The following is a 12,220-nucleotide window of genomic DNA, read 5'->3' on the forward strand; positions in this document are numbered from 1 at the left end:
ATGGTGAGATTTCCCAGATGAGCTGGAATATGAAACCCCATCTATCAGCACATGACATGTCATTGACTCTCTTGATCGTGTAGACTGTGAATGGTGCTCTTGCCGTGCCTCGCAGCTGTAAGATTGGTCTCATCCATGAGACAGCATGGCAAGGTGGTGTGAGCATAGGGCTAGGAGTGGGAGCTTCTGAGCTGTAATCCTGGCTCTGTGGCCTCCCCCAGTGAGAGCAGAGAGAATAGGAGCAGGAAACCCCAAACCAGGGGGTTTGCTGGCAGATTGAGAGGATGAATCACAATGGTTCCTTTAGGCCTCAGAATCTAGGTTTCTATGAATGAGACTGAGGTAATTGCTACAATACAGTTTACGTTGTAATTATATTGCTATGGGGTTTGCATAAGCCACACCCCCAAGCGACATAAATTACGCTGATCTACACGCTGGTGTAAACAGCGCTACATCAGCAGGAGAGCTTCTGCCAGCCTAGCTACCGTCTCTTGTGGGGGTGGGAGTCATTAAGTTGACAAGAGAGCTCTCTTCCCACGGCATAAGTGTCTGCCCTAGCAGTGCTACAGCGATGCAGCTGTCAGCGCTGTAGTGAAATCCTCACCTGAGACCAATGGCTGAAGAGGGGGGAACTTGCTCCAATAAATGACCAAGGAGCCATCCTTGAGGGAAGGAGACACAGCAACCAGTGCAAGAGAAACAGATATTGTACAACCTGATATAATTTATCTATGAAAGAGAAAGGAGCTCAGACTTCCAAATCAAGCAAACTTGATGCTCTGCACCCAGACCTTAGGAGAAGTGGGAGATTCAGCAGTAGGCTGTTTCAGGAATGCGTTATTTTGTGATTCAGACCCAGAGTCTGTGAAGCGGATGCTGCAGCTGTTCCTCCTGCCATTGTGCTGCCATCCATCACCTTTAACTGCCTTTAGCATTATAGTTTATTCTGCCATCCTCCATCTTTCTTGGACCTTCATGTTCAATCAAGTTTAATTGATTTCTGAAAAGTCCCCTGTATCTTGCTAGAATGTTAAAGTCAGAGTTCATCTCTGTGTACACAGCAACAGGTTTTGCCATTTAAAGTGGAACTTGGATCTTGAGGGCTGCGTCTACACTGGCCGCGAGTATTTGCGCAAGAACACTGACGTTGTAATGTACAAAATCAGTGGTTCTTGCGCAAATACTCTGACACTCCCGCTCAGGGATAAGCCCTCTTGTGCAAGTATTCTTGCGCAAGAGGCCAGTGTAGACAGCAACGTTAATTTCTTGCGCAAGAAAGCCCGATGGCTAAAATGGCCATCAGAGCTTTCTTGTGCAAGAGAGCATCTACACTGGCACGGATGCTTTTGTGCAAAAGCACATGCCAGTGTAGACACTCTCTTGCGCAAATACTTTTAATGGAAAAAATTTTCAGTTAAAAGTATTTGCGCAAAATCATGCCAGTGTAGACACAGCCGAGGCGCACACTCTCTCAGCAGCTTTGGCTGGGGACATGCTAGGTCTCACTAGCTTAGCAAAGCTGAGTGGAGGCAAAACCTGACCGGGAGCTCTCTAAGAAAAGGAATCTCACCAAGAGAACTACCTGTGCTAAACACATCCACTACGTCAGGGGTGGGGAACCTCTGGCCCGGGGACTGGATGCGGCCCTCAGCTTGCAGGGATCCAGCCCCCGAGGCTCAGGACCTTCCCTGCACAAAATCTACTAGCTCCCCCCCACGAGGCTCTGCTGTGTCTTTCTCCGCAGTCGGGGGGCCACAGTGAGGGTTTTTTCCCCCGCTTCTCACTTGTGTGCAGCCCCTGACTGATTTTTCTGCGGGTCAGTGGCCTCTGACCTGAAAAAGGTTCCCCACTCCTGCACTACATGAAGACTGAAGTGGGTGTCACTCATAGCAGTGAGCCTCAGCATCAAGTGTTGGGAGAAGACATCCTATTGGTTCTTCACATGTTCCAGTTGCTCCAGAGCTGAAGTCAAAGCCCTAGTCCTTGTGTATGGAGCCCTGAACAGAATGGGACATGGCTGTGTCTGTGATCCTGTCACCCATCGGTTGGGACCTTCTGTGGCAACTACACTGCAGAGGGACTAGGTAGCCGATGAGGAGATGGGGGTAGAACCTTGCCATGAGTAGGAGAGATCTGACCAAGGCTAGCTATGTTTATCAGAATGTAGAGAGAGACACATTTTGGGCAGAGCTTTTCCTCAGGAACAATGCTTGGAAAGTAAAGAAATGTGGTGGTCAAATATTGGAATAAATTGCCAAGGGAGGTGGTGGAATCTCCCTCTCTGGAGATATTTAAGAACAGGTTAGATAGACATCTCTCAGGGATGGTATAGACGGAGCGTGGTCCTGCCTTGAGGGCGGGGGGCTGGACTCGATGACCTCTTGAGGTCCCTTCCAGTCCTATTATTCTATGATTCTAAGATTCTATGATTCTATCTTTGAACATGTAAATTCTCTCCTTCTCTTCCTAAGCTTGAGTCTCTGCTCCTTTTGAGCTCCATTTGAATGGGGCAGAGGAGAGGGCTGCAAGGCACTTGTAACTCCCTGCTTCACAGCTGTCTGGCTCCTGAGCAAGCCAGGGGTGTGCACAGAGAGCCCTGCCTTACACCACATGCAATGTGGGTCAGAAACATTATGCCAGTGGAGGACTGGGCATCATGGAGCATCACTCCATTACACACACCTCTTCCCTCTCCGGTGCATTCCCCACCTGGAATGTGTTCTTTCCTTCCTTTAATGCCAGAGTTTGGGGAATAGCTGACACATGAGGTGGAGGATTTTATTCTGCAGATCTCCACCAGCAGAGAGTATTCCTGGCACAGGGAGATTTCTCTACTGGACTTCTCTGACCACTTTAAGACTACTCTGCACCTCTGTAGTACAAAGTGGCCTTAGCATGCTTGGGAATCTGGCCCCTTGGGACCCAGTTGAAGAGTGAAAGGAAACTCCATGGTTCTGGACCCTTTTACATCTTCAGAATTTTGGTGGTTAGATGCCCACATGACAGGTGACTTATAAATACCTAAAATAGATCCGTTGGATATGAGGTGTTTTTTTCTATGAGTCAGTACTCAACCACTTCCCAGCTGTGGTGTGCTGCTGGAGGTGTTACTTATCAGATGAGACGTAAAACCATGATCCTGATCACATGTGCTCGTCATAGATTTTGCAGTATTTTTCACAAGAGATTAAGTGTTGACTCCTATTCAGGTCAGATACCAGTTTAAGTAAATACATATTGCCATTCTCCATTCTCTCTGCAGTTTGAATTGGCAACAGTATTTTCACATCCTATTCTTGTACATTGCTAAATAGCTGTGGAATGCACCATAGTGCATATCCATGAGGAGTGAAATAATTCCTGTATATATTCTTGCAACATGCTTTGGGTTTTTTTCATAGTGCAAGGCGTTCACCAAGCATAAGATGATATTTATTATTGCTGTTGACAGGAAGTGATGTCACTGAGTACCTATTTGTACATGATGTAAAATCAGCAATTATTTCCATGAACAAGCTATATGATCAGAAAAAAGAATTTTACAGAACTTAAGCTAAAAATACAAAATTAATTGTGCTGCTTTGAGCTAAAATCATTGCTTTGTTAATAAACATTTGTTTGGAACTTCTGAAATTATATTGGAGTGAAATAATGGCGTGGTGTGGATCAAGACTGAAGTGCATTAGCTGATCTGCTTGGGGGCCCATTGCTGGAATGGCAAGTGATCTGTGGGTCAGGCTTGGGGTGCATTGGCTGATCTGTTTTGGGGAGGCCAGAGCTAGAAAGGCAGGGGGCGCTGTAGATCAAGTCTCAGCTGCATCCCCTGATGGGGGCAAGGCTGGAATGTTAGAGGATATATCAGGTCAGCAGTGAGTGGCACTGGCACAGTCTGTACCTCCAAAAGCTAAGATTTTTCACATTGAGTTACTGTCTTTAACAATCACTTTTTTCTGGTTGAGTTAAAGATCTCTAAACTTCCCAGGGCTCTTCTGGGTTCTGTTTTCTCCACCTTGCTCCTGACACAGATGTGCATACAGAGGGAGCCCAAAGATTTTACTGGTTACGGGTGTGTATATTTCCTAGAGTTCTACTAATACTGCAGTACTGAGATGCAGACAAAGCTACTTTCAGCTCAACAGAAAATGATCAGAGAAGAGATTGTATAAAGCTGGAGTTAACATGCTTTTTAATTGAAGCTGGGAATATACTTTTGATGTGTAATTAGATTTCAATCATAACATCTTGAAAATGAAATATTCTTTGTCCATTATTGTGGATTTGTTCCCTGGCTTTGTGCATACAAAGACATTGGGCAGAGACTGCTACATGCATGAGCAGTGAGAAACAAGAGACAGGATGAGAGGGGGTTAAGGAGCTGGGTTTCAGTGTTGTTAAAGGGCAAAACCACATCGCTTTTGAGAGCTGCGAAGGAGAGCAAACAAGGAAATACTATTGAGTTTTGCATGCAAAGCCCTGCTGGGGAACAGATCCAGACGGCCAGGCTGAGGGCTGTTTTGTGTATCCTCCAGCAGTGCCAGAAATAGAACTTGTTCTGTGTGAGCAAGGGCAGGAGCAGATTATGGCTATTGTAGAAAAAGGCATCTGATGCCGCTAGCCAAAGACAGAGCGGTTGCAGACACAGAGGCTGGCTGTTTAATTGCAACAGTAACTGCCAAGTGAGGAAGGATTTATTCATATCAGGCCCCATCAGAAATAGGGAGGATGTTGTTCCTGTGATAAGACATGTGGCAGAGGCTGGTGCCTTAGGAGAGAAAAACTGACAGTAGCCAAACGCTGTATGTTTAATTTAGAATGTGGATCTATGGGGGGGAAGGGGAATGTGTTAGATAATAGGGATGGTTATGTGTGAACATTCAGTAGGAAGTTTCACGTTGGCCTGGTATTGTTGCTGATTTATTAGTCACCTCAAGAGATATTAATACTGTATCCTGTTAGTGGAGTGTGGGGCTCTTCTGTGATGAGTCTTGACTCTTGTGACCCAGTTTTGCTTTTTCTGCCTCTCCCAGGTCCTGCATCCCACTTGAGGCAGGGGGCAGGTTCACCCAGTAAGCTGCCACCATCAAACCCTGAGAATACCCAGGAGGGATTTCTCATTGCTTAATTGACATGAGGGCTTCAAGAGTCATCACGTGTATTCTAGGGCTCATCCTGGCTGTTTGGTGAAAAAAGAAATGAGATGGGAGAACCTGTCAAACCTTCCTCACAATTAATCCTCACCCTGAGGAGCTACAACAAGGAGCAAAGGGTGTATTTGTTATCCCTACCCTTTGGCTATCTTCCCATATACATCTTCCCTGTAGACCTTCCTCCTAGTTGACCCTCCTGCTCCTTATGGTCACTCGGAAGAACTTTGTGAATAGTCTGTTGACTTCTGTAGGACTTCACCTGGAATAAAGTGCTACTCAGTGTGAATCTGCCATGTGGCCTGTAGTCGGGATTCCATGTTGTTGAGAGTAAGCCCTGCCTGCATTCATTCCCAAGCAAATGTGAGTGTAGGCAGCATTGTTGTCATGGTTGTCAGGATTCCTGGGATCTCTATTAGGTCTGGAAGGTTATGTGGTCAGCTAGTTAGGTCAGGGGACTGGGCCTCATGAAATTAGAGTTGCTTTTCTGCCCATGACACTGACTTACTGTGTGATCTTGGGCAACTCATGTCCCCTCTTCGTGTCTGTTTCTCCATCTCTAAAGGAGAGAGTGATTCTGACTTGCCTCACAGTGGGTGTATGGCTGAACTCCTCTGTGTTGTGTAAAGTACTTTGAGATCCTCAGGCAGGAGGTGTTAGAGACAGGCAGAGCATTATTGTTGTAATCAATTGCGGTCTTCCTTGTACTCATTCTGACACTGAATGCCACCCCATCTCATCTTATTGCTTTGGTGACGTGCTGCATATTTATACCCTGGGGCTCTTCATTGTCAGTCTCTTTTGCTTTAAAATACATGATTTTGAAAAATGTAAGCAGTCTCAGAAGAAGCCAGGAGAAACCTGCACCTCTGACTACAGGTGATGTCTCCTGGGATGTGGTGCTGCCCGTTTCCTGGGTAGACGCTCCAGAGGAAAATAGGATGCATGCTTTCTCTTCCTTATTTGAAGAAGGGAACAAGCCAGTGGGAGCATAAGGTGTCTGAAGTTGCCTGGAAAGAACAAACCATGTTTCTTATTAGCAAGCTGAAAATATTTTTGTAATTGCAACACCACTGCTGCCCATCTCCCCCCATTGCGCAGTTCCATGCGATGTCACAGCCTAATAGCAGCACCCTTCTGGATTCATTTCTTACGAGGGCATGTCCATCTTCTTGATACCAGAATTTCCAGGAAGAAATGTTCTAATATGAAGAGACAACAGGAATTATTCATGGAGAACTTGCCAAAATCCCTCCCTCCTCTCTTCCCTTTCCCTCCCCTCTGCTTCCCTCCCACCAACCTTCCCTCCCCCACTCTGAGCTAGACATCTTCTCAGAGAATAGACTCTGCCTTGCACAGTCCGTGTGACAGCAAGAGGGCGAGGGAGCTGGAGATAGCGAGGAAGGAAGCTACTCATACGACTGGGAAACACTGCACACTGCTTGGAGGCTGGTGGAGCAAAGAACCTACCCTTAACAGAGCTCTTTCCCTGACTGAGCCCTGGGTCTCTGCAGCAGGAGCTGTATCGCTGAAGTAGGCAGAATGGGATGAGAAGCACAACTTGCAATCCGGACTGAGATTCTCATGATGAAAACAACCAGGGCATATGGTGGACCAAAATGCAGCAGCAAAAGACAAATAACCAGCAAGGAAAGCCAGCAGAATCAAAACCTGGAGTGTGTTATACTCTGACTCTGTAATCAGATATATGTGTGTGGGCTGCCGATTCATCTCCATACATCTAGCAAAGACCCTGGACCTTTTCTGCTTTGAATCTCTTGGCTCACGCGAGGGAGTCCAAGTGGCAAATATTTCTTCGTTAGTTTGACAGGAATTGGCATCCTCAGCACTTAATTCCAAGCTTGTGAATGGAGAAGGCATGCCTGCAGCCAGGACCTGCAGAATCCTGAGGCTCTACGGGAAACGGACTCTGTGAGGCGAAAGGTTAAAGTGGGATCATGGGAGGGAAGCAGGTCAAATGGTAAGCGATTGTTGTCATTCTCATTTGGAACAGCAGCAATGGGGTGTTTATTAACATCTTGAGGGAATTCAGGCTTGTTACTGAATCTGTTCCCCTAAGCCCTGATTGCTTGCAAGATCCCAAAGCATTGGCAATCCAGGAATTCCACCAAGCAAGGATTTTAGCTAAGAACAGGCAATGCTAGAAGGAGTAGTGCAGGGCGTTTTCCTGTATCATAAATCCTGCCTCAGTTGATTTTATTTTCTAGCACTCATTTCTGCATGCTTTAGTGAATAGCTATGTATCATTTTAAATCAGAAATCAAATTTGAATATGTCTTTGGATATCTCTCACTGGAATGATTTTGGGAATTGATATGAAAAACCATGGGAATTTTGCCAGCTCTAAGCAGTTGGCAGAATGATAAATAGGGGTGACCTTTGGCCTGTGCTGCTGCTTCGGGAGCAATCAGTGTGCATGTAAATGTGTTCCTGCTGAAATGGCCATGTTTCTCCCATGTGCAGAGAAACTGCCTTTAGATGGAGTGGTATCTGTAGGATACAGGATTATATTAAAATCCTGTTGCAGATGTGGTGTGAAATATCTGATGCTGTCTCAGTTGCCTTAAACCTCAACTCTATCACAGAACATTCACTTTGGGTAGTGGATCTAGTTCTGAAAAGAGGAAAATTGGGGAGAAATTTACTTCCTTGTGCCGTGTCCTGCTACCTGCCAAGTAGCCCAAGAGCACCGTCTGCCACATGTGCCTTTTGCCTTCTGATCCTCTGTATTGGCTCCTAGGTAGAGACACCTAACCCCCCACCGTGTCTAGGTAGCCGCCTTCATGTGCAGTAGATGTTGTTTTTTCTTGGGCTGCTTACTTTACTGCTTGTGGAGGGACAACCCACAAATACATGTCCCAATGATCATGTGGGGCTGATGGCTCCCCGGGGGTCTCAGGTGAACACGTGTAGTGACTACACCTGAAGGGAAGGTAAATCCCATCCAATAATCCTGGGTGTGTTCGGTCAGTCTCGGTGCCTTTCCGTGTAGCTGTGCTGCTTTAAAATTTGATCATATGTTTTTAATAATTGATTATTTCCACAGAACACAGACATCACATTCTTGGGCCCCTGGGCAATGGTTTCATTTTTACACATCTTCTGTTAGGGAATTCTGCATCGGGATTCACTTTCTTTAAGGTAAATCATTGGGGACAACCAACAACCGTTAGCAAACCTGCACACCGGCGGGGATGTCTACACTGCCAAGAAAATCCTGTCATGCCAAGTCTTAGCGCCGGGGTCAGTTGACTCAGGCTCACCGGCTCAGGTTGTGGGGCTAAAATTTGTAGCCTTGCCACTCAAGTCTTGTGAGCCCGAGTCAGTTGATGTGGACTCTGAGGGTACATCTACACTGTGGCACAGAGCCATGGCCTGCTCAGGTCAGCTGATTCGGGTTCACAGGTCTTGGGCTATGAGGCTACAAAATTAGTGTAGTTATTCGGTCATGGGCTGAAGCCCACGCTTTGCGACCCTCCTCACTCTTGGGCAATATTCCCTCTAATCTTTACCATCCATGTGCAGAATAAAAAAATTATGTGCACTGAGGCATTTGAGAATGTGCACCACCAATAGAAGCACAAAACGTAGGTGTGGGCGCTCTGCTTATCAGCTGGACAGCATTTGAATTTCTTCTGGGCAGCTGCACAAGTGCACAGTTTACAGGGAACACTGCTCTTGGGGTCTCAGAGCTTCTGCTCCTGCTGCCTGAGCACAAATGTCTACGCTGCGGTTTTATAGCCCTGTAGCCCAAATCCTGGGAGCTCGAGTCAGCTGACTTGGGCCAGTTGCAGTGTAGATATACCCCAGACCGAGTGCTGTGAGTCTTTCTTTGCAGTGTAGACATGCGCTGTATGACTCTGAGCAACAGGGTCTGAGCAAACACTGTTTCTGCTTTTTGTATCTAGTCCAAAATGGTCGCTCTTCACTTAGTGACTCACACTCATTTATTCTTGTACTGCACTGGGAGCTGACTTTTAGTTGAATCATTTAAAATTAGATTAGTGGAAGGCCTGGAAAATAGACTAGGAACAGTCTCTTGGGGATGGCTCTTGGGAGTGGACTAGATGGGAGCTGCTAACAGGTCATTTCCATCTTTAATTTCTAAAACTCTTTGATTTTATTAGAGAGAGATGTATGCTTCTGAGCTGGGGAACCTATATCCGAAGTGCTGGGAAGATCGGAAAGGCAAACTATAGACGTGCATTTTATTTCTCTAAATCTATTTTGTTACTTTTATTATGTTTTCTTTTTATTCTCTCTGGCTTTTGTGTCTGTCTTGAGGAGAATGAAACATTAACTCCTCCTTGCACTTGCAAGGATTAATTCCTGGAGACTTTGGGGGCACATTAACTGGATCACTGAGCTCAGATGCCTTGGCTGTTGTCCTGGTGATGGATTTGGGAAGACTATTTGAAAGAGCTTGAGAGTCTGGACCTCACAACCAGCTGGGATTGTTGCCGTAGAAATATGTAGCTTTCAAGAAGCTTTCTCATTTAAAGCTAGATCATGTGTTGGTGTCTTTGTGTTCAAGAGGGCTGCTTAGCATTGGAATTCCAAGTAGGTTCTCAATACTATAATTGTGCTCTTTAAATACAGGTGAGAAACCAAGAGAGCTGAGATTCTACAAATGACTTTTGGTAGTATTTTGCAACTGTAGGATAAACATTGCAATAGTTTATGTTGTAAGCAGAACTGCAGTCTGAAGGATAGTCTAGAAAGGGGTGTGCAATAATTTTTGACCGGGGGTCACTTCAGAAATTTTGTAATGGTCTCAAGCCACCCTGGAAGGGGCGGGGCTTTGGGTGGAAGGGGCGGGGCCAGGACACTTCCACGCTTCCCCACCCACTGACCCTGATTGGCTGGGAGTGGGGGAGCCTGCAAAGTCTACCCTCCTCTTCCCCCCTCCCCCCGAGAGAACTGCCAGCTGTTCTGAACAGCTGGTGGCTCCCTCTAGGTACCCGTGCCCCTGGCATTGGGAGGAGACTTCACGTGCTCCCCCCTGCTACATCCAGGTCAATCAGGGCCTGGGGAGGGGGAGCACGTGACGTCTCTCACTCCCTGTCCCCGCCCTGCAAGGGAGCTCTGTGCTTAGAGTCAACCACCAGCTGAGCAGCAACTGGAAGCTGACTTTAAGTGTTGAGCCCCTTGCAGGGCGAGAGGAGGCTTCACGTGCTCTCCCTGCACCCAAATATCCTCCTGCCCTGCCAGGAGCACGTGATGCTTCTAAGCATCGCACACTCCTTGCAGGGCGGGGGCAGGGCGGGAGGAGATTTTGCACGCTTCCCCCCGGCCCCAGGCCCTAATTGGCCTGGGGATGGGGGGAGTGGCAGGGCCTCCATGGGCTGGATCAGTTCATTTGGTGGGCCAGATCCAGCCCGCAGAGACCCTTTTGCCCACCCCGGTCTAGAATTAGCTCCCTGACTTTGTGATCTGCATTATTCCTATGGTGGTTGCTTCTATTTACATCATCTTAAGCTACAGGAAAAGGAAAAAGACTCATTACTGCTGCAGCACTTCAGTCAACTACTGGCCTAAAAAGTTGCAGGCCTGTTTGGTCTGCTAATGAATTCATTGACATGTGGGCAGTGCACCATAAACCCGACTTCCTACAAATAGCTTTTTATTTTAGACAGAGATGAAACTGCTCATTTTCTCCTGATATGTTTGCATCTCACACTGGACATAATTGTCCCTCTTCCTCTTCTCTGCAGTCTGACATCACCCAGTCCCATACACAGCACAAAGAGCGAGTCCATTGGAACCCAGTCGGAAGAGAAGGCAGGCTTTGTGATCATCCGAGCTGAAGAAACAGAAACCAAAACAGGTAGATCAGAGATGATGCATTGCATCTTTCCTGCTTCCCACATGAGGGCCATGGCAGAGACTTGCTCTATGGATTGATTCCCAGAAACCATGTGTGAGCTGGTACTTCAGTCCATATAAAACTAGAAGTTGCATTGCTTGGGTCCTTCAATTAATTTTTGTTTTTCATTGAAGTCATTGCTCTGGGGATGAGGAGTTCAGTACGCGGGCTGCCCTGGGGAGAGAGGACAACCCCAGACCTCTCTCACTGTAGCAGGTTGGGGACATGTGAGAAGCACCTCTCCATGGCTGCTGCAACTCCAGTGGGTACACTGGGAGAGGGGTGTATGTCTCCTAGCTGGGGCAAGTCCAGGTTGGTTTGCCCCCTAAGCCTCCCAGCCACATTGAGAAATACAGAAAACTGTGCACTTTCTCCTCCCTCTCTGCCAAAGGGGAATAGCCAGAAATGTTCCCATATTAATGGGGATGAGCTTCAGCCCTCCCTACCCTCTGTATATGGCACCTGTGGGTGGGAGACTGGGGGCTGGGACAGTCCCTGATGGGGGAGGGTGGCCCCAACCAGCTCTTTTCACTGGCCTATAGTGCCTGGTGATTCTGTCTCTTTTTTGTGTGGTTTTATATGCCTCTGTACAAATTGGTGGGTTTACCCTCCCTAAAGGGCACCTGGGTGGTAGGATGCTTGGGGCTGGGGCCATCCCACATGGGGAGGATGTGCTCCCAGCCAGCCCCTGTCACCTGCGTAGTGATTCTGTCTCCTATATGGTTTTCTGAGAAGCAATCCCATTCTGGGCACATCCCATTTTCCTGGCACAACCAAACCCTTACTTTGGTTTACATTATGATAAGAGGAAACTGCATATGGAATTTAGTGGTTCTAGCTCTTACCGTGTGGGAGGAGTTCTTGAGCAAACAGACAGACACATAGATAAACACATGCACAAATGCACAGATACTCAAAGTCTCTCAAATACATAATAGACTAAATCCCCAAACTCACTGTTTAGTTGTGCCACAGTTTGGCAAAGTCCAGGAGACTCACTTGTTAAAGCTTTGAAAATGAAAAGCCGTAGAGAAGGGATGAAATTAAGTGTCATTTATTAGTTACTATGTAGGATGGATGCTTTTCCCCTGAAGCTGCTGTGAAGAAAGAGGCAATCTCACAGAAAGACTGAGTCTGTCTGAATTTGGAGACTGGAGCTGAACCTATGTAATGGGGTTCTGGATTT

The 12,220-nt window shown here is 46.9% G+C and overlaps 1 protein-coding gene across 5 annotated transcripts in view; it reads left to right on the forward strand.

Annotated features, from left to right (window-relative positions):
• DIXDC1 (DIX domain containing 1) overlaps positions 1-12,220 on the forward strand; it is a 77,399-nt gene that overhangs the window by 39,046 nt on the left and 26,133 nt on the right. For 4 of the 5 annotated variants that reach the window (XM_075909783.1, XM_075909782.1, XM_006111217.4 and 1 more), the window contains one exon: positions 10,883-10,995. In XM_075909783.1, the coding sequence (XP_075765898.1) occupies positions 10,883-10,995 (113 nt within the window). Of the gene's footprint in view, positions 1-1,772; positions 7,129-10,882; positions 10,996-12,220 lie in introns of those variants that run through there. The other variant, XM_006111218.4, reaches the window with a different exon arrangement.

This window comes from Pelodiscus sinensis, chromosome 26 (assembly GCF_049634645.1).
Source record: "Pelodiscus sinensis isolate JC-2024 chromosome 26, ASM4963464v1, whole genome shotgun sequence".
Taxonomy (NCBI): domain Eukaryota; kingdom Metazoa; phylum Chordata; order Testudines; family Trionychidae; genus Pelodiscus; species Pelodiscus sinensis.